The sequence below is a fragment of the Osmerus eperlanus genome, chromosome 7 (assembly GCF_963692335.1).
Source record: "Osmerus eperlanus chromosome 7, fOsmEpe2.1, whole genome shotgun sequence".
Taxonomy (NCBI): domain Eukaryota; kingdom Metazoa; phylum Chordata; class Actinopteri; order Osmeriformes; family Osmeridae; genus Osmerus; species Osmerus eperlanus.
In genome coordinates this window covers 14,014,663-14,036,800 of record NC_085024.1, presented here as the reverse complement: position 1 = coordinate 14,036,800, position 22,138 = coordinate 14,014,663, and the positions used below count along the sequence as shown (strand labels likewise).

Sequence of the window (22,138 nt, the reverse complement as noted above, 5' to 3'; positions counted from 1 at the left end):
CACTCTTGTGAGAAGTCGAGAGCGCGAACGCACCTAAGTCTTGCTCTGACGCGCCGTGTATCCTTGGCTGTTGCAGTTGAAATCGGCTTCGTAGTGGAAGAAGGCTTCGAGACAACTCCGGGAAGTTACCACCATGGACGCATTTCGAACCCTAGCGTTATATTTTCTGTTCATCTTAATTCTTTGGAATGTACCATGTTCCCAGTCTGCTGCTATCATATCTCCATCTGTGCCGTGGAGACACAAGGGAACCCGGATCCATCATGACGGACAAAGGTCAACCAAGTTTCTCAAAGAGATATTCACATCCTCTCCCGTCTTGAGCCACCCGCGAGAGGACTTTAAAGACGCTATTGTGCCCCACGATTACATGCTTTCTATATACCGGACTTACTCTGCGGCGGAGAGACTCGGACTTAACGCCAGTTTTTTCCGCTCCTCCAAGTCTGCAAACACCATAACAAGTTTTGTGGACAGAGGAAAAGGTTGGTGTCAGCAACAACAAACAATTAATTAAATGAAGGTTGTGAAGTAGGCTTATTTGATTTACACTGTAATCTGCAATGGATAGTTTTTTGTGTCACATTTTTTGTGACCCTATCATAAAAATGGCTTCTCTCATATCTGCATATGAATAGCTGTTGACTATGCGGGGAAGCTAAACAGTGTTATTGTTACAACATCTTCTCATTATTAGGCCACGATACGGTGCATGGAGCCTTAATTTTAGTCATATTGAGAGGTTCAAAATTCATTTTGCACAGTAAAATTGCGAAGGTATAGGAAAGATCTCGTAATCTCAACAGCTATAAAGTTAGGCCTGCGTAATAGATGCACTCGAACTTTATCGCTTCTTTTGGGAGACGCATTAAGTTTTGTTGCCGCATTCGGGTGTCTTTGTACCCTTGAGACTCATTTTAAAGAGCCGTAGAACTACGTCAGTTTTGCAAAGTATTAAGTTATATTGGACTTAAATTGACCCCCAGGTAACACAAACGTAAAACTCTAATTGAGGCCGTCTCTAAATGAAGGTAGTAAATATTTTTTCCCGGGTCCCCGCGTGCGCCATCTCCATCATATAGCTACTAGGCTGTGCTGGGAGACTACCAAGTTACAATGTACAATGTCAGCTGAAATATAAAAGTTCACTTATTTTACCATAGTTTACGACGAGGTTCAAATGTAGGTGGGTATCTGGTCTGCGACGAGGAAGACATGTAACCCGAAAATTATAGCTTACTGATAAGACTATTTGTGCTGAGTGAGAAATTAATTACTCTGTCCAAACGATGTGTTAGTTAATAAGCATGGACTGGGCCTATTAAAGAATGGGCCGGTGCTAGGAGCAGGTGTCTGGCTCAGTCAACTTCGAAACTGAAAAGGTTCAAGGATTCGAGATAAACACATAGCCTAACTGAACGCAGAAAAAACAGTAAGGCTAGTTAATCTTTGGTGGACAAACACAATTGACATGTTCAAACCATTGTTCGCTTTCCCTTCCCGTATAGTAGGCTACAACCAAGAACTCCAGTTCAGAGAGACTAACTGCGAACTGATCTGATGAACAAGCTTCACTTTCTCCCATCTGAGTTTAATTTGATGTGTCACTGGCTCTGACCCCTCGCTGGACTCTCCGAGGGTTGCTTAGCATCGAGACGCTGATTGGAGCATTTGAACTGGGTGATCTAATTGAGTGTTCATGTCATATATCAAACACTGTCTATTCTCCCATAATGACCCAGAACAGCCAATGGCAAATCACCAAAAACGACGGGAAGAAAAAAAGAAAGAAAGACCACTTCCTTCTCTAAGAAGTCTTTGGTTGCTTACTTTTACAGCGCACCTCCCTGCGCGACCGCCACTTTAATTGTGGAAAATTATTTTTCTTCCGTCCTCCCTTCTCAGTGGTGGGCTCTGCTCCGGCACCAGTAAAGCCCGCAGTGTGGAAAAGCCTGGAGTGGTGAACTGCATCACGGAACAGACCTTAACGTAACTAGGAGGCGTTTTACTTTTGGATACTCATCCTCATGTAGTCTACAAAATGCGACGCGTATTTGCGCATCAGTGTGTGTGAGTGCATTGCGTTTGAATTGAAATCTGGACCAAAAAACGACACCCTAGATTTCAAATAAAATTACTCTTAACCCGCATGTAGTGTAATCAAGACTTCCATTTGGAACGTAAATTCTATCGATTAAAGAGAACATTGTAGGGTGTCTCATAGGTTCGTTTTAGTCGCAAGATCAGACAAGAACAAACTGAATGTATGAAAATTACTTTTGGCCTCAGAAGTAACTCATTAAAACGCAGATGGTGCACGCTGGCCTCGGCACTCTCTCTCTCTCTCTCTCTCTCTCTCTCTCTCTCTCTCTCTCTCTCTCTCTCTTACACACACACAAACACACACACACACACACAGACAGACAGATACACACACAGCCTACAGATTACATTTCGAAAGCCAATGTTTTGTAATAGTTTGGATTCAGATGCAAACGAGTAGGCCCAACTGGACAAATCACTCTTTATTTTCGTACGAATAACTTTGCAAGTGCCTTTTCCCCAGAAAATTGTGTGAAAGCGAAAAAATGTCTAATCTTTTAACATTATCCTTCGTATTACTATACACATTTTCATTAATTGAGAGATGCGCGCTCTATAATTTCCATCCCAGTGTCAGGCCGAACACGTTCGAACCGGGAATGTTGTCTTTGGCACAAAGGGATGAAGTCTTTTAATGAGGAAAAGCGGAATTCAGAACTGTTAATTATTTGGTGACCTTGTATTCGATTTGTTTGAGGTCATATAAAAAGCAACTAATGCAGGCCATACGTGCAAAGTTTGTGAAACAAACACAAGGTTTCAATCTGGTTTTACTATTAAACTCCGCGGGGTTCCCTAGGGGCAGAGAACTGGCGTACACATCCGAATATCTATTCCGAATAACATTTTATTAGGAATCATATCATAACTTAGGAGGACTAAAACACGTTTAAACGCACATGGTGAAATTGTTCTGCAAAAACAAGGCATTTTGTAATTTTGAATCCTTTATGGTTAATGTCATTGACTTGACAAACGGAATAATATGTGAGTCGTTATGACCATATAGGTTACGTATATATTAATTACCCAAATGCAATAGCATAATTAAGAACATACTTGGTTTGCTTTTTCAGGCTATTTGTCATGCACTGAAATATTAAAGAAAAAGAATGGGCTAAACGAAAAGTGCCAAACAATTGTGTCTACTCAATTTAATATAAAAACAACTTTAGCATTTACGCTTTTTGAGTCTCTTCATGTTTTGCTCAATATTGTATCTCTTAGAGTAGGTCATCATTTGCATGTGTTGGCCTCGACATGGAATAATGCATTAATTGTGTATTGTTCAGCTGAGTGTAGGCAAGACTACAGTGAGTCGCCTCTGCCCCGTTGTGTCTGCGGACTCCAGCCACGACATCTGACGGGACACGATGTGTTTTATGCCTCACAACTTTGAAAATACTTAAATACTCTGAAGATACATTCAGTCAAATAATAAATTAGTAGGAGTGGGACAATCCTTACATTGTCTCTTGTGTTACGGGGCCAAGCCTACCCCCAAACTAATAGGTAGAATCAGATGGTCTTGAAGAGCTTTACAAAGAAGTCAAAAACAAAACCATAAATTTGTTGAAAAAAGGCATATGGAGGATGGGATTGAAAACAATATCCTCGCTGAAATGTTGAGTAAGAATAGGCCTATAACTATTGAAACATGGTCCCATAATTAATAACAATAACAATGCCTAAAATGGCCCCTAAAAGTTTATGCATGAAGCCTTGATCGGTCGGAGAGAGCTTTCCGCATAGGCCTAAAGGAACTGTGGATGTTTGCATTTTGGCTTGCATAGATACTGGCCTATTGATCCCACAGTAGGCTACTCGAAAGTAATAATTACAATTGCTTGTTAAACATATGCAATAGGTCTTGAGAAAAATGTAAATGATTTTGATTGTGATGAACAAAATATTTGGTTAATCTGACCGCTTCTAAAACGCCAAGAGCTCAGATTTGTTAAACTATCCTCACGAATCTTCATGAGATCTTAACAAAAATAAGTGACACGCAAATGTAGGAATGTGCATGAGTCTACATTAAAAGTGCGAATGCGAAAACGTTTATGCTGACAACAGAAACGTTCAAAAAAATCAATATCGTCTTGAAACATGCCAGCCGTGAAGTTGATAACCGATTGGTTTATCTAATTTGACGATGTGTCAGTTGTAGTTTGGCTCAGCTCAGGTTCTGAGTGACCAGTGAACAACAAGAAATAAGGCCAGCGGATCTGGCCTCTCTGTGAGAATGCGAGACACCCCCATTCCACCCTCCCTTCTCCCCTCTGAACACTGTATACTCTAAGTGAATCTGACTGCAATTATTTCTTTTTATCTTGCAGACGATCTCTTGCACTCTCCTTTGCGAAGACAAAAGTATCTGTTTGATGTCTCAACCCTCTCAGACACAGAGGAGCTGGTCGGGGCGGAGTTAAGGATATTTAGGAAAGTGCCCGGGGATTTCCAAACGTCCCCAACAGGTCTCTATGACATCCAATTATCCTCCTGTCGATCAGAGAGTCTGCTGGATTCCAGATCCCTTGATCCCCTGGATTCCAGAAAAGCAGGATGGGAGGTTTTGGATGTGTGGGAAATGTTTAAGAGCCGACCCCCCTCTGGCCAGGGCAGCCAGCTTTGTCTCCAACTCAAGGTCACGCTGGGCAAATCAAAAACGGAAATCGACTTGAAACAGTTAGGATTCGACAGAGCCGATCGAAGCCAACAAGAAAAAGCTATACTGGTGGTGTACACCAGGTCAAAGAAAAGAGAGAATCTGTTCAACGAAATGAAGGAGAAGATCAAGTCGCGCGGTTCGGGGCGATTAGAGGAGGAGAAGGGCGTGCAGTTGAAAGCGCGCCGCAGACGGAGGACAGCGCTCAACAACAGACACGGAAAGAGACACGGCAAAAAGTCAAAATCAAGATGCAGCAAAAAGGCACTGCACGTGAACTTCAAAGAGCTCGGTTGGGACGACTGGATCATCGCTCCGTTGGATTACGAGGCGTACCACTGCGAGGGCGTTTGTGACTTCCCCCTGAGGTCGCACTTAGAGCCAACCAACCACGCCATCATTCAAACTCTTATGAATTCCATGGACCCCAACAGCACACCTCCCAGTTGCTGTGTGCCCACCAAGCTCAGTCCCATCAGCATTCTGTACATAGACTCGGGTAACAATGTTGTGTACAAACAATACGAGGATATGGTGGTGGAGCAGTGCGGCTGCAGGTAGCGCCCCGCTTTGACCTCAATCTTGAGATCTCAACTCAAATCAAAGATGGGTCATGAAGTCCCGATGGACACATGAGAGTTTGGCAAAGCTTTTTTTAAATGCAGGACCGTGTGTTTGTCATATATGGGCCTACAATGTGGGGCGTAATCTTTATTCAAAAGGGATCCGAAAGGCAATATTTGCAATATTTATTTGGCAATTTCAAACTCATAACAACACATCACGGTTGCGTTAAATGGCTTAATCGTGTGCGTAAATCTGACACGCTTATTATACCACCATCCAACAAATATATACATCGACAATAGCCTGTTGTTTGCAAGTCCTAGATAGCGGCGACCTTGCGCTACCACGCATCCTTTGGGCAACATGCTGGACCAAAAAGAAAAGCACAGCAAGCGGCCTGAAAGAGGTTCAGAGACGCACCTGTTTTGACCGGGGATGGAGAACACGGGACAGTCTGTTGTGCATTGTTGCTTCTCGGACAAGGACTCATTTGGGTGTCTCCATAATTGCTCTGGCCCAGCTGGAGCTATTGCGCTCTCTTGATGCGTTATCAATAGGCTCTCGAGGCCGTCCGTCGAGAAGGTGAATGTAATCTACCAAACGCAGAGATATAGTGGGAAGATGGGAAAGTGCGCGAGAGGGGTGAGAGATATAGAGAAAGAGAGAATGCGGTGGGATTGCGAGAACATTTCCCTATAAACGCGATCTGCATCTTCCGAGTGCAGCGCGCGCTCACCTTGCACCGACGGAGTTAAACGAATGCAAGATGTGCGTGTGATGTGGACTTAAAGGTGTGTGTGTGAGAGGGAGACATGGACCCAGGGCTAGAGACGATTATCATAAATGTTGACTGTACAGACACGGGCCATGTCCTGTCTGCTCGTGAACACTGTGTTTTGGATCCGGTTGCAAACCGCACCGAGGGACTCAAGGAAACATCAGCCTCATTATCAAGGCGAACTTATGCTCAAATCTGCATCTTTACGAAATGCACTTCACAACTGACTGTGTAAATGTCGATAAGTCAGGAAGAAAGTTGTTATATTTCTGCGTTAAACTGACAAGAACAAACGATTTGATATTTAAATGCACATTAGCTTGGAATGCACTGCTGTTCGTTATTTGATATGTAAATATTTGTATAGTCAAAAACTATACAAGTGCAACAAATGGAGAAATGAGAAAAAGGCATTTCTTTGTAAATATACAAATGCACTCAAATCGTTATAATTTCTATTCTATAATTATTTTATTATTTGTGATGTACAGAGTTTCATGATAATCATATAATTCCTACATTGATAAGAGTAATTTAAGTTGTGTTTAATATGTTTGCAAAGGGTGGAATACCATTATTGATGTCTACCTCATATTAGAGTTCTAGGTTCTGAGTTTTGAGGTGCATTCAATTAGAGGGTTCAGTTCTTTTACAATGATATATAAAATCATACGTTTATACATATATTAATGGATAATATTCCACACCATTACTGTACTAATAAAATGCAAACAAATCCTCCCCTTTTTCTTCTCATGACTAAGTCGCCAAAACTTTTACCAAAACCAGAGAGAGAAAGATAGAACATGCGATAAAGAGAGAGATAGTCAGTCAGTGGAGTTACACACATCCAGCAGATTAGAGAGTTGTGATGACCATTTTGTTATTGGGCGAATCACCTTTTGGTTTATTAAATCGTTACTTTGAGTCTGGTTCAGTCTTTTCCCCCCCCCAACCTGTGGCGCAGAATAAAGGGCTAGGAATGTCCCCTTCGATCTGAGGATTAACTGTTGATACATAACTTGTTTTCTATCCTCAAAGTCTGTATGTGTATCTGAGACCGGAGATCTTGTTTGCATAATGTGCTTCGAATCCGATCTACAGTCTGCGATTCCGGTGTTCCCAGATCACATTGAACTAACAACGACACATTCTATATGTAGCTATTCAAGTGTTGAATAGTACTCAATAGCGTATGTGTTCTCTGACGCAGTACAGATAGTGTAGGAGATCCTGGTGCTTCCTTCCTCTTCCAGGTCAGCACTGGAGGAGGTGTGACTGGGTGGGCTCTCTGGACCTTGGGAAAGAACCAAAATCGCTACAATCTCAGTGTTATGATTCAGACATGATCAACTGTGAGTGTGTGTGTTTGGGGATGGGGGGGGGGAGGGGGGGAGGGGGTAGAGAAGCCCTGAAGACGGCCATGCAGATATCTAATGGACACAGCAACTTCGTGCTTCTACAAGTGTCCACTGACTGGGGTGTTAAGAAACACAAGTAGCAACATCTATAATATGTGAACATAACATATACATGCTTGTGTACAGCTCTGCCCAAATTAACCTGGTAATGTGGTGACCAACCCTGTTCTGAAAGGTTCTTACAGATTTAACATTGCGTGCTGATCGTCAGTTTGAAGGCCAGGGTAGGTATCAACTGGCAGCTGTAACACACAAGGTTAAGAAGTTCAACAACTCAAACTCAAATGAGTGCCATATCACATTCACACGTGCTTGTGTCCACTGGACTACTATTCTCCTCACAGGCCTTTCTGTAAAGTCCTACTAGATCCTTCTAGATCATCTGATGGGTGTTTATGAAAAGTAAACATTGTGTGATCTTCTCCCTCTGCTGACTGGTTTCTTTTGTAACAAACGGTACCTTCTAAGAGGGACTGATTGGACGCGACAGCAAGGCTACGGCCCTGATGGCTCAGTGTTCTTATAGCATGTAAACAGTCCGGGCTTTCTCCCATCACAGACAATGAGTGTCATTGTTCCCAGCACGGCTGGCTCAGTAGTGCTTCGTACAGTGTAAACATATGGTGCCCATCCTAGTAGGAGGAACAGACATAGGCTGTCACTGATATGGTTCTGCGTGTATAGGGAACCACAGCTATTTCCCAATGAATTAGCCCGCCCGGGTCAAGTTGACTTAACACTTTAATGTTTCCCAATCTGGGGATGCAGAGGCAGATTGAAAGCAGGGATTGCTTCCATATAGACTGTCGACCTTGGCCTGGAAACAATTAGGAAATGGCTTTGAAATGTTAGATGCTGGTCAGGCTCTGGTACAGTATCATGTCACTCCCCACATGTTTGAAGGGGAAACACAGGATGCTAAGTGCGCTCTTTAGCCGCCCCAGCAAATGAGTGACACAACAAGCGGTCCCCTGGGGGCCTGGCCAAATGACCCTTCTGGCTGGGGCCTTGGATCTGAGGGCAGCACCAGTCTGCTGAAGCTACTAGCTAATGCTAGCTAGCCCCCTCTGTATATGACATGGGGGATCCTACAGCAAAGTACTTGCTAAGGCTAACTAGCTAAACCTCTCTGTGTGTGACATGAAAGTATCCCACAGCAAAGGCAGGTACATTTAAGGCCAAGCCTGGGCAGGTGGGCTGCACTAGTGCTGTCTGGTACAATGTCTGACCACATTGCATGTCTGTCTAGTGAACACATTTCTTTGTTACTGTAATAAAGACAGAAAACTGTCTAACTGTCTAACTGACTAACAGAATGGAATCTTTGTTCCGTTTCGATTACTCACCCCGCAGTAGATTATTGCACAAAGTCTCTCTATCACAGAGTCTCCCATCTGTGATTCGATCTGTTTATTTGATAAATTCTCTTGAAAAGTTTTGTTTAACCAAATTTCTGTTGGCAAAAGGACAAGTTCCTTTCATCAGAAATGTGGAGAATGTTTAACCAAAACACTTCTGACACCCTGCTGCTGTGTTCTGAGTGTCCTCTCTGTGTTCCGGGGGCTTACTCAAGATCTACAGCGAGTCTCTCCAAGTGGAAAGACCGGGAGTCTCTCCAAAGTTTAGAAACACTACTTGGCTCCTGCAGAGACAGGAACCCTCCCCACACTTAACCCCGCCGTTATCAGTGATGTCCTCATCAGCTGCAGCCGGGAGATAAATCAAATTGATCCCTCCGACAGCCAGGGCTTCTCAGTGAGCAGACAGTGAAAATGGGGGCCGAGGGAAATTGATGGTGAGGACCTCAGCCTCACAGAGGGATCACCAGAGAGGCTGAGAGCTGGATTGCTCTGAGATCTGGGATCTTGGAAGCCACCAAGGCCTGAACTCCTGCTGACCAGGACTCTATTGATGACATTGAATAGGAATTTCTTTATCATGGATTTCCAGGGTCTGTTTTTCCTCGCTTAGATTTGGATTTATCTCTGGAGAGAGATCCCCCCCCCCCCATTTCAGACACTGCTGGCTGCTTGTAGGCTCGTTCCCCTGCATGATCGTGACCGCCCCCCCCCCCCCCCTTCCCTCCAGACTAGAGCAACAGAGCAAGACCGGTTCTCTCTACATGAGCTAACAAAGAGAGCCCCAGAGTATGCACACACACACAACCACACACACAAGTGTAATGTGTGTGTGTGCCTGTGTGTGTAAGTGCTAGGAAAGAGAAGGATAGCAGGTCAGAAGCAGCATATGCTCAGACTGAACAGCCCAGACTGACCAGTCCAGACTGACCGGTCCAGACTGAACAGCCCAGACTGACCAGTCCAGACTGACCGGTCCAGACTGAACGACCCAGACTGACCAGCCCATGCTGAGCCCCCTGTTCAGGACAGAATGTCCAGGGTTGCTCCCAGCATGACACCCCTGGCCTGGGTCTCTAAGCCTGCAGTCAGTGTTCTTTTCAAACAGCTCAGTCTCCTTTCAGTAGAGTGGCCCGGCCTACTTGAGTTAGCCCCAGAGCATCTTTAACCACCATAGAATACCCCAGTACACCCTCGTCAAAGTCTTAAATCCAGCCCATCCTGCCAACTAAATCATGAATACAAAGTTATATGTATGATGATTGCTAAGAAATGTAATGCCTGTTTTTCTCAACGCTTGTGGATTGTGCTGATTGAGCCACGATGACAACAAAATATTACACTTCAAAGTACACATGCAGGTATTGCACTTCAGATTGGGTACGCATAAATGGGTTAAAAACATATATGTATACATTGTCACCAAGCCAGCTATTACCTTCTCTATTTCAAATGGGCTGAATATCCGGTGGTTCTTGGGGGAAGGGGGGCGGGGGGGGGGTTGCGGTGCTGAAGAAGGGAAGGGAAGGAAGGAACACAAGGAGGAAAGGAAAGGGAGGGGAGGGGGTTATGCTTACAAATACAATATTCTAACCAAACACAGGGTATTATAAGGGTGATGAATGTCCACTGGGTACCTGTCTGGTCTGGCAAGCTAACTCCTCTCTCTGTTTATTTTTTAAAGGAATGTTTGAGGTTGACCTTTCACCTCCTCTCATCCGTTATTTGCTCCCCTGGTCTGCGTCTGTGCTGCTAACCTGCGGCTCGGCACACACCGGCACTTCCTTATGGAGACACTCCACACACCCACAGTCCAGCTGATAGTCCTCACTGTGTGCTCACAGTCAATTGGCTCCTTTACTGCATAGAACCCTGGCATCTCTGCAGCGTGTCTGTGTGTGTGTTTCTGTTAAAGAGTCTGAATGTGTTAGAGACCAAAGTAAATTTGCTCAGCAACTGTGACAATGCATCTGTTTGGGGCTAGACCTAGGACACGACCCCCCCTCCCCCCTCCCCCCTACCCCCTCCCGCCTCCCCACGCCCCCCTCCCCTTTCACTGGATATCTGTAGAAAGGGAGAGAAAGGAGGATGGGTGGAGAGGTGAGGAGGAGGGAGAAAAGAAGAATGTAGCAAGGAGGGAGGAGGAGAGGAGGGGGCAAGGAAGAAGGGAGAGCGAGGAGGAGGAGGGAAAGGAACATGGAGGGAGGAGGAGACGACAGAGAGAGTAGAGGATGAGAGGAAGGAGGAAGGCTGGCCCGGAGGTTTACATATATCATTCTTGGGTCTTGGTGGTGAACCAATACCTCATGCTCTGTGTAGCCAGGCTGTGGCCAAACTGTTTTCAGCATACTCTTCATAATCAGGAGTAGTACTGCTCTTCTACAATATTGATGCAGCTGACCAGGTGGGATGCTGTTGTGTCACACTAAGATGTCTCCCACAACCATGGGACACTGTTAGACCTGATGTCCTGAGTCGGCAACGTGATACACCGAGATAAACAAACGTGGGTCAGGGGCAAGTGGTGTGTGTATGTGTGAGTCTGGATGGGAGGGGGGGGGGGGGGGGTTCTGGAGTGTCTGACGGATAGTGATAGGGAGGGGTTGAGGGATGTAGGTGGGGAGGGGGGGAAGGAGGGAGGTTGTAGGGGGGGGCAGGAAGATGTGATGGACAACCCCGCAGCCCGGCTGAGGCAGAGCTTTCACTTAAAAATGGTGCCTGGCCTTCCTCAAAAGGTCAGAGCCCGGAGCCCAGTCACACTGTATTAATCATGAGGCAGGGGCAGCAGCTTACCTGGCTAGCGTTTCAAACAGGCCGGCCAGCGCTCCTCTCATCCTCCCTATTATCTCTGATGAGCAGGTGTGGAAGACACAGCGGGCCGGGCCGGCCCAGGAAAGATCACACATCAATAATGCAGACCTCCAGACAGGTCTGGCTGCTCGGAGCGGGGGCAGGATACACGCAACAGGTCAGCTGTGACACACACACACACACACAGTCACACACTCACAAGCACGTACACAAACATAAACACACACACACACACACACACACAGTCACACACTCACAAGCACATACAGAAACATAAACACACACATGCTAAACATATGCATGTACACGCACACACACACACACACACACGCACACGCACACTAATACACACAGCCCAGGCATAACGGCCTCTGTTTTTGTCACACCGGGCATGCTGATCATAAGGATGTGAGAGTTGAATGCATGGCTGTTGTAGAGCAGATATAGTGTTGGAAGCTTGAGAGCACGCTCACACCACACACACACACATACACACCTACTGCATTGAGTACAAAAGAGGGTAAAAGGCTCGCTGCTGTCCCAGCCCCCTCATGGTAATTAGCCCATTAGACGTTGTTGGCGGATGGAGCTGTTGCAGATGTTTTATGATGGGGCTCTTTGCATTGGGTCCTCACGATGAGGAACTAATTTATGGTGCAACTCAGTCCTTCTTTCAGGAATGCAGTCCCCTCCCCACACACACACACACACACACACACACACACACACACACACACACACACACACACACACACAGAAACACACCGCTTCACTCCGCACACACACTCAGACACACACAGCTCCAGAGGGGTTTTAGACTTCTGTGTGAGTCAAATGTTTCAGTCAACGGTTTTACTACAGTGTACTTGTGTTGTATTGTTTAGCTGAGTGGTTCTGTCTTCCTGGCCTCCCAGTTCTGTGGCCTGTTACTGGGCCTGTAGATGGGGCTGGGCTAGGGGTGGGCCTGGGGCTGGGCCTGGGGGCTGGGGGTGGGATGGAGAGGGTTTTCTGGGGTTAGGCCTTCACATGAGCCCCTGGTTGGTGGAAATAATGAAGGCCCAGAGTCAAACCATGTGTGACACTTTCTCACCAAACGTTATCCTACTGAAACCAATCATCAGCACAGCCGCAATGAGGGCACTGTAAATACGGGTTGGCTTTTCCCAATGAATTTGTGGATATTCTGTGAGGGGTTTGATGTGTTGTAGCCTCCAGCTGTGGTCTGTCCTCTGGGCTTGTTTTGGTGTGGTTCCCCCCACAGTCTGCCCTGGAAATCAAATGTACAGTTTGGTAACTTTTATGCCTAAGAAAAATATTGGTCATAAATTGGTAGATGAACAGAAGCGGTAATTACAGGGCCGGGACCCGAGAATTTCCCCTCAGAGTCGCGCTGCTGCAATTATTGAGGTTAACAAAAGGTGAGGACCGCAGGGACTTGAGGGCTTCAAAGCGCTCCGCTTATTTTAAGACTCATTTGACCAGTGCGACGAGACGAAGGGGGGGGGGGGAGAGGGAGAGAGGGCTGGTGCATGTCACAGATAGTTCTGGATGGAGGGCAGACGGAGGAGAGTGGTCAGGTACAAGTCTCTTAACAAGCTCGGTCAGCAGAAGAACAGCGCTCATGAATGATTAACCCGCGGAGAGACAAAGAGCCCGTGTGGTCAGACCAGGGAGAGCAGAGGACACGAGGCCATGGCGACCCAAACCCCCCAATGCATCGTGTTACACACATACACGCACGCGTCCCCAATGACACTTCTGACGCCTCGCCGGTCCAGCATCTTTCGACCAATGATTGATTTTTCCCCATTGTTGGCAGGGCTGTTTCAGATGAGTGTTTGGGCTTCGGTGGTGGGACTCCAGTTCGAACACGAGTCATAGCAACGACGGCTAGGCCCTATGACCGAGTCTTAAAAGGCCACAGGAGAGTTTTATGGCACTGTCACTTCCAGCAAGACTCGGTGGGCTACTGCTTGCCTTCGCTGCCCCTGTCCTTCACAGGGAGGTTCGTCTCAGCTTCTCACTCCGACAGAAATCCTCCTCCCTCATGAGGCATGAGGAATGGAGAGAGCTGTGTTTGACCAGATGGAACTTTATCAGCGCTCCCTTCCCCGGCTCGTGTGCCCCCCTCACATCTCTGAGCTCAAGCGCCCGAAAAAAAAAGGGAAGCTCTCACACCATATTTTCTGTTTGCTGGAAGTCTGACCTTCTTGTGAACTGCGGCGGAGAGAAAAGGCACTTTCAGCCGGGGCATCAGATGGCTGTAACCATACGCCTTTCAACTGATACAAAGGTGGGGTGTGGGGCGGGCGGGGTGTGTGTGTGTGTGTGTGTGTGTGGGAGGGGGGGGGGTGCACTGGAGTGGAGGGGGTGCACTGGGGTGAAAAGGAAAGTGCCGCCGTGCTGCATCTTTTTGTGCTCGTTAAGTGGTTGGAGGGGGAGGGGGAGAGGGGTGGGGGGAGGCAGTGGTAAAGTGGTGGTGGTTTAGGGTCGGCAGGGTGGGAGCGGGGGGGTCGGGGAGCCAGGGGGGTCACTGTTGGCTGGACGTGCTGAGGAACACTGGAGAACACAAGAGAGGGTCTGACTGACTGTTGAGATGGACGCTTTTTCATGGATGAGTGCAATGAGCAAACAGCATTCCTCTCTTTCTTTCTGTGGCCTCTGTGTGCGTTGGTGTCAATGTGTGTGTGCGTTAGCGCCGGTTACCGTGTGTGTGTTAGCAGGTGTGTGTGTGTGTGTGTGTGTGTGAAGATGTTTTGGTCAGTATCTGATGACTGTTGTGTTCCACTTGACCCTGATCCCACTGAGGCTTGACTGACAGACCTGCTCTGATGTCTGTCAGTGTGTGTGTGTGTGTGTGTGTGTGTGTGTGTGTGTGTGTGTGTGTGTGCATGTGTGTGCGTGTCTGTGTGTGGACGAGTATGTGTGTACACGTCTTGTCAGTCGTTCTCCATTCCATTTCATAAACACAAACTAATTCATTCAAGTTGTTCAAATGATCGAATCTCACTGGATAGAGGACACATTGCGTCGGTATCGATATCAAAGACCGGCTCTGGTTTGTCTGATTCCAACTCTCTGGGGTGTGGAAGTGAAGAGGGGTCTCCTCCCAGCACGCGGAGGAACACACAGAGTTGATGAACACGCCACAGTCTAATGATTTGCAGCCTTATTACGTCTCTCCCTGTAATCTAGCTGCTGCTAACAGTAGATAGGGGGGTGGGGGGGGGGGGCTGGGGGGGCTGGGGGGGGGGGCTGGGGTGGGGGGGGGATGGCAGGAAGCAGGAACGTACAGAAGCAACATTAATTCATTCCTCTCTCGGCTCTTTGAAGAGCAGCGGCCGCTATGACAGCCTAAACGTTTCCAGAGATGTCACATTTCCACGGAAATCTGAAAAGGCTCTAGCAAGCACTCATCCTTTCATGTTTGATCCCGCGTTTGAGATTCTATGATAAACAGACTGCCTGTCTGTTTGCCTGCCTGCCTGTTTGCATGCACGCCTGTCTTCCCGCCTGCCTGTCTTCCTGTCCTGCCTGTCTGCATGCCTTCTGGCCTGCCTTTCTGCCTGTCTACCTGACTGTCTGCCCGTCTGTCTGATCTTCCATTCCAACAGCCTGCCTGTCTGCCTGCCTGCTTCCCTGCCTGTTTGTCCAGTTTCTCACCTGCCTGTCTGTCACTCTACCTGCCTGACTGTCTGTTTGTTTGTTGGTCTGCCTTCTGCTTTTCCCGACCTGCTGCAGGATCCAGATGCCATCGCAAATGAACTCTTTGTGTTTCTTTCGGAGGGCAGGAAATTCAAGTCGGAATTAAGTTCCCGAGTTTCTCTTCAAGCGTCTAGGATTGCAGGGATATTGCACCGAATCAGATTAATTTGGGACAACTTTCCTGTCCACCCCCCCCCCCCCCCTCCCTCCCTGCCTGCTGGCCCGGACCCCCGCCTCTCACCCCCAGGACTGACATTGAACAGATGCTGAGAGCCTGCACTCCCACCACCACCCATGTCAACCTATGGACCACCAGGCTGCTAAAAGAAGTACAGACATCTCCAGGTTTTCAATACCATGACTTGACACATTTGTACATCCCTTTTTTTTTTTACTACGAATTATGGAAATGACTACAACTTTTGTATATGTTGTTTGGCCGATCGATTGAAATTAAATCACTTCAGATCAGTAATTCCCCCCTCTCTTTATTACTCTGTCTCTTTTTTCTTTTCTCGTTCTGTCAGTCCCTTGGCCGCCCCCCTGCTCCTGTGCTGAGGGATGTGAACACGGATCACGCCAAGCTGAACTCTGGAGAAACAGGCACTAAAGTCAGCTGAACTCTGGTTGAAAAAAACCCCAATGGAAAACAAGCCATAAAGTCGAGGCGAACTGAAGCAAGGGAGAAAAGGGATAAAATCAAACTCTCGTAAAAACCAAAATCATAAAAATACCAAAACAGTAGTGAACCATCTTTTCATTATTCTTAATAGGAGCCCTAAACAAGTGTGCTCTATAGTGACTTAGGTTTCCCAGTAGAAGTTCTTCTGTACCCTACTGTGTCCTGTCCAGCCGGGAGAGTTAACTCATGGTTACATATAGCATGCTTCAATGCTTTCCTACAGACAGCATCAGCCCCAGAGCAGTGGACGTCCGACACGCAGGAATGTGGAACACCGCCCGCTCTTCTCCCGAACACACGAGCGCAGACACGACTCTCTTTCCTTTATCTCCCTCCGTTCCATCTCCTCCGCACGTCTCTCTCCTCTCCTCTCCCTCCCTCTCCTCTTCCTGCCGGGAAGAACGAGGGATGTAGAGCAGGAGAAAAATTGGGTGGGGGGGGGTGAAGGGATGAAGGGAGGTGAGGAAGAAGCGTTAAAAGGAGGGATGACGGAGGGAGGGATGCAGAAAGAAGTGGAGGGCAAACAGAGGCATGACAGAGGTTGTGGACAGAAGAGGAGCGAGGAGAAAATGATTTCCAGAATGTGTCAGCGGATGGAGTGGCATGACTTCAGCCGGTGGATACGTTTGTCCATTCTTCGATAGCAACGTCGCGTCAATAATGATTTACCCTTCTGTCAGGAGGTCTTGACCCGGGGGCGACCTGGGAGAGGCAGCGAGCAGAGAGTTGGCCACGTTTATGCGTGCCGCATGCAAACAGAGCGTTTAGTACGCAAACAGAACAAGTGTTTTACACTGAAAACACTCTCCTGCCCACATTCTGGCGTGCATAAAAAAGCCCAGCTCCGAAACAAAACGCCTCGCTCGACACTGGACGACCGGGCGTCTTAGAAAAAAAGAGGCAAACAGAGCGTACAAAAGCTCGGGGGCTCTTCAGCTGGGTCAATAAAAGGCAGGATTTACAGACATGTCGATTTTACGGCCTCGCCGCTCGAGGACCGACGCTATCCACACGTAGCTCGCACACATTAACAGGCTCACGTGTTTATGCTGTGTCAGTGGACGTGCCGGCACGGCCATCTGCGGACAAGGGACCCGAAGTTTCTGGCTCGTGGGGAAGCAGGGGGATGGAGGGGATGGAGGGATGGAGGGATGGAAGGAGGGATGCTGGATGCGGAGGAGAGCCGCGTGGGTCAGACGTACCGGGGCGGACGCGGGTTGTTTTAGAGAACTCTCAAGCTCAGATGAATGCGTCTCCCTGGGAGAACCTGCTGGGGGGCTGCGGTATGCCCGCCTCCCCACAGACACACAGGGTTTTGTGCTCTCGACCAATCATGTCGTGACGCAAAGTGATGTCATGTGGGATGAGAGAAAGCGATGGGGGTGGGGCGGCTGGGGGGGGGGGATTTGGTTGTGACCATAGGTGGGAGTTGGGGGTTGATAGTGGTGGGGGGGGGGTCTGGGGTGGTTGGTGGGGGTACTTCTTAGCCAGACACTAGGTTGAATAAATAAACCCGGAAACATTAAAAGCCCTTTTCCCCTTCACCTCTGACCCTCTGCATTAGCCAGTGTAAACAGACACGCAGACGTTTAGACACAGCCTAGCCCGACACTGTGCTACACACTGCACGCACACCGCCAACCTCCCTGTGAGTGTGCACGCTCGCACGCGCGAGAGAGAGAGTGTGCGAGAGTGTGTGCGAGTGTGCGAGAGAGCACAGGGTCACAAGTAAAGCAACACAGAATATTTATGGGCAACAGCAGGATTTTCTCAGCAGTTTTTCCTCTGGCACCCCCCCCCCCCCCCCGCCCCCGCCCCCCCCCCGCCCCCAACACACACAAACACACACACCAAGCTCAGAGAAGTTTGCAAGTATGATTCGGTGTTCCCTCTGGTCCCTGTGGAGGTTGTGACGGAGCCCGGGCAGTGCCTCATGTCGGTGGGGGGAGGAAGGGGGGGTTTCTGGTGGACGCAGGCCCTTGGGGCAGCAGCCTGGGTGGCCTGGAGGGGTGCGTTGTGGCCGGGGAGGGGGGGGGGTGAGGGGGTGGGGGGGGTGAGGGGGTGGGGGGGGGGGGGGGTGGGGGGGTGAGGGGGTGGGGGGGGGGGGGGACTGGGAGCAGTCAGCTCCGCCCGACCTGTGTGGAGGTGACAGAAGAGGCCAGGGCAGGAACTAAGGCTGACACATAGAGCTAGACTAGAGCATGGCGCACGCACACGCGCACTCATACCCCCCCCCACACACACACGTACATACACACTCACACACACACACACACGCGCGCTCCCTCCGTACAAAATCCACTGTCCCACAGTGGGGCATGGGTCGTCATTAGCAAGACTTTCCTTGACAACGTCTGCATTGAGTGCGTAAACAAACAAACTGAGGCTGTGCATGACGAGGCCTCGTCTAGATTTACTGGAAACGACTTTCCCGAAATCTCCATCTCATAAAGGCCATACCTGCGACGACCACAAAGAGAGGCAGGAAACACAGCTCTTTTCCCGCTCTGTGCTCATCCAGTTTATGTGCTCGTCTGCGTTCTTTCCGCGCAAAAGCGGGTGTGTTGGCGCGTTCGGTCGATGCGTGTTTGTGCGTAGGCCCCCCCCCCCCCCTTTTTGCTTGTTTCTCTCTCTGTGCTTTTGTGTGTGTGTGTGTGTGTCCCTTTGTGTGCGCGTGTGTTTGTGCATGTGACCTGCATTATCCCCCTTGACTTTGGTTACAGAGTGGTCCAGGTCTCAGAGTGAATAGCAGAGCCCTCGGGCAGTCAGCAGGAGGCTCTACACTTAGTTTCCTGTAAAGCATACCTCTGCTCTCCACATCCTAATTAATCTGAAGGGCATGCCCAAGATCCCTATAAAATCATACAAGACTATACCAATTTCCTGGTAGCTTGCTCGCTACATGTGCTTCTAGTTCCTCAGTGTGAGGAGCGCCCGGTCTGCAAAGGCCCACGATGATTTATGCCCTCCTCCTCTCCTCTCCAGCCCTCCTCCTTTCTTCTCCTGCCCTCCCGTCCTCCCGTCCTCCCCTCCTCTCCTGCCCCTCCTCTCCTGGCCCTCTCCCTGTCCCCCTGCGCTCGTGTTCTCCTCTCCTTTCCATGCCTCCTCTCCTCCTGCCCTCCTCCTCCTCTCGTCTCCTCCTCGGCCCTCCTTTCCTGCTCTTCACCGAAAGGATCCCACCTCTTCCTGCCCTCCTTTTGTCTCTCCCCCCCCCCCCCCCACCTACTCAGAATGATTGGGGAGCGACATGAAACAGAGAGATTATATTTTCTGTCCATTTTCCACAACATGTAGAGGTCATGCAGAGCAGAAACATATGGCTGCTTTAACTAGAGTGGTTCGGTCGTGGGATAAAGCTGGCAGAGCAGGATTAGGTTAGTTGATGTGTGTGTGTGTGTGTGTGTGTGTGCGTGTGTTTGTGCTATTCAAGAGGGCATGTGTGTTTGGTTTTAGAACGTGTGCCACTGAATGCCCACCTATTTAAAGTGTGTATTTGGAGTGTGCGTTTGCGTACAATGTATGTAAGTGTCTGTTATTGAGCGTGTTTTGCATGAGTGCGTGTGCGTGTGTGTATGTGTGTGTGCACTTTGCTGTGTCAGGGTGTGGCGGTGTGTGCAATCAGTGTTTTAACATGAAGTCAGGCAGAGCTGAGCCCCTCAGTAACTCTATATCAACTCATAAACACATGCTGCCACACACACACACACACACACAATTATCTTTCATCCCAGTGATTCACTTTAGTCAACTGATCAAAACAAGTTGAGGATGTGCTGTGGTAGCAGAGGAAAAGCATCCCGCAAACACATGTTCTAAATCTGTGGCCTTCTGCAAGCTCAACAGGACTCCATTCACTGCAGAGAATGTCAGCACAGTATCATCCTGACATATCCATGGTGTTAATGAGGACCATGGTAAATTCTGGTTTAGGGGTCTTCTGACAGCCCAGAATGAATCACCTTTCTCTCTATCTCTTTCTCTCTTTTCTCTCTCTTGTTTTAGCACTCTCGCTCTCTCGCTCGCTCTCTCTCTCTCTCTCTCTCTCTTGCTCTCTCTCTCTCTCTCTCTCTCTCTCTCTCTCTCTCTCTCTCTCTCTCTCTCTCTCTCTTTCTTTCTCTTTCTTTCTCACAAACCCACACACATCCACCCATACACACACTCTCTCTTTCTTTCCTCTCTCTGTCCTGGTCCTTTACATAGACCAGGTCCCCTGCTTGCCTGGGAATGTGTGTGAGTCACAGCCTCTCTCTCCCTCTGTCCAGGACCGCCCCGGGCCCCCCCCCCCTCCCACCCTCTGATGGCCCCCCAAGGACCTATTCTATCAAACCCCCATATATCTACTAATTAACTCTAACCGATGACTTTATGCAATAGTTGTGTTTTACTGTCTCCTTTAAATGCTATTTATCATCTGGAGGGTGGGGGGCGGGGGGGGGGGCAGGTCTGGAGGGTCCCCTCCCTCGTACGGACCAGTCATGTCCAGGCTGTGGTGACCCCTGACCCCCTCCAGCGCCCCCCCCCCCCCCCCCCCCCCTCCAAGTGTCTCAGGACGGAGAGCGACAGTTTTATTAGCCTCCGACCAGCAGGCAGGAAAGAAGGAGCTGCAACGGGGGCCCTTAGCAACAGGCTGGTCGCGAGGAAACAACCGTAGCCAGGCGACAAGGGTGAAGGATGTTTCACTGGGTGATTGATGAGAGGGGGGGGGGGGGGGTGAGGCTGAAGGGACTGATAAGACACTGTGAGAAGGGTGTGTGTGTGTGTGTTGGGGGGTGGGAGGGTGGGGGGGGGGAGGGCGGGGGGGGTAACCCACCAAACAATGTCTGGAGGGAAACAGAGGAAGCAGAGGTGTTTAGCCGTAAACCTGTTTGGTGCGGATCAGTGTTTGTCCAGGTCAGTCAGCAGCGGGTCAGGGTGACTCAGCAGTGTCACGTGGAGGTGGAGGAGGAGGTGGGAGAAACCAGCCGACTAAGCGAAGTCTTTGCAGGGGAGCCGCGACCATCCGCAAGAATGCACACCACGGTCACGACTGTGGAGGAAAACTAGCACCGTCACCTTTGACCTCCATCGCAGGACCGGAGAAGAGACATCGCGCGTGTCTCCCTGTCTCTGCCTCTGAGCCAGGGATCATTCTGAAGAGTGGCATGACAGACACCCACTGCCAGCTGGAGTCTGGTCAGAGTGGGGATGAGTCCACAGGTGTCTCGTTCGAGGAACGGACGGGCAACTTTTAACAACCCACCCCCTTCTCCCAATTACACACAAACACGCTCCTTCTAGGTCAAAGTAAAGGGCCCAAAACACGCACAAGCGCCCACACATGCATCATCCCCAGGTGTGAAGTGTGTGTTCCCTCATATTCCTTCCTAAGTGGCATGACAGAGGCGTTCAGCAGGGCTGCAGTTCAGAGCAGAGGGGGGCACTGCCATGCCAGGGCAGGCCTCGGTGCTGTCATAGCTAAGGTATTTCAGAGCCTTCTAATCAAGCTCTGTTCTCAATTCCCTCCGTCTGCATTGGCTGTGGCGCTAAGGCTAGACAAGTGAGCTAGACATGTACAATCTCACGGATTGCTAGGCACTGGCTAGCACAGAGTACTGGCAGCTGGGCTAGCATTGTATGCTAATGCATACACTCACAGTAGGCATGTACACCAACAAATGTAACACGCTACAGAATTAGCTAGCTAACTTAGAACACAAGAACATTTGTTTGTACTGTATGTGTGTGTGTATGTATGTTGAGTTGAGAAGGGAGGGGATCCTTGTGTAACAGCTCAGTAAACATCAGGACTGGGTTTATTGGTATAGAACGCCACTGCAGAGGAAATCCACCCTGACATTAATAGGCTGCTATAGAAAGTTGTTGTTGGATACGATTTAGGCCTACATGGGGAGGGCGGGTGGCTGGCATGGGTGGAAGTGGGCAGCTGGGCAGGGAGGATGTAGGGATGGAGAAGGGCCACTGGTCTGGGAAGAGTTAGGGATGGAGGGTGGGCAACGGGCCTTCTGTGCGATAGTCTCGAAGCTAATTAAAACCCGATAACAAAGA

General features: G+C 48.9%; 1 protein-coding gene and 1 long non-coding RNA gene across 2 annotated transcripts; one reads left to right on the top strand and one right to left on the bottom strand.

Annotated features, from left to right (window-relative positions):
• Positions 1-33: 33 nt before the first annotated feature.
• gdf6a (growth differentiation factor 6a) lies at positions 34-7,043 on the top strand. Its single transcript, XM_062465041.1, has 2 exons — positions 34-485; positions 4,443-7,043. The coding sequence occupies exons 1-2, from the start codon at positions 134-136 to the stop codon at positions 5,330-5,332; spliced, it is 1,242 nt and encodes a 413-aa protein (XP_062321025.1). The 5' UTR covers positions 34-133; the 3' UTR covers positions 5,333-7,043.
• A 228-nt stretch (positions 7,044-7,271) lies between these two features.
• LOC134023162 (uncharacterized) lies at positions 7,272-8,997 on the bottom strand. Its single transcript, XR_009930746.1, has 3 exons — positions 8,884-8,997; positions 7,721-7,779; positions 7,272-7,413 (listed from the first exon to the last, which is right to left on the bottom strand). It is a non-coding gene; the product is annotated as an uncharacterized LOC134023162 (long non-coding RNA).
• Positions 8,998-22,138: the final 13,141 nt, after the last annotated feature.

Excerpts from the sequence above, each read along its gene's own strand:
- gdf6a (XM_062465041.1), top strand. The coding sequence starts at position 134 with ATGGACGCATTTCGAACCCTAGCGTTATATTTTCTGTTCATCTTAATT. Across the intron at positions 486-4,442 it reads TTTTGTGGACAGAGGAAAAG|ACGATCTCTTGCACTCTCCT; the intron begins GTTGGTGTCAGC and ends TTTATCTTGCAG.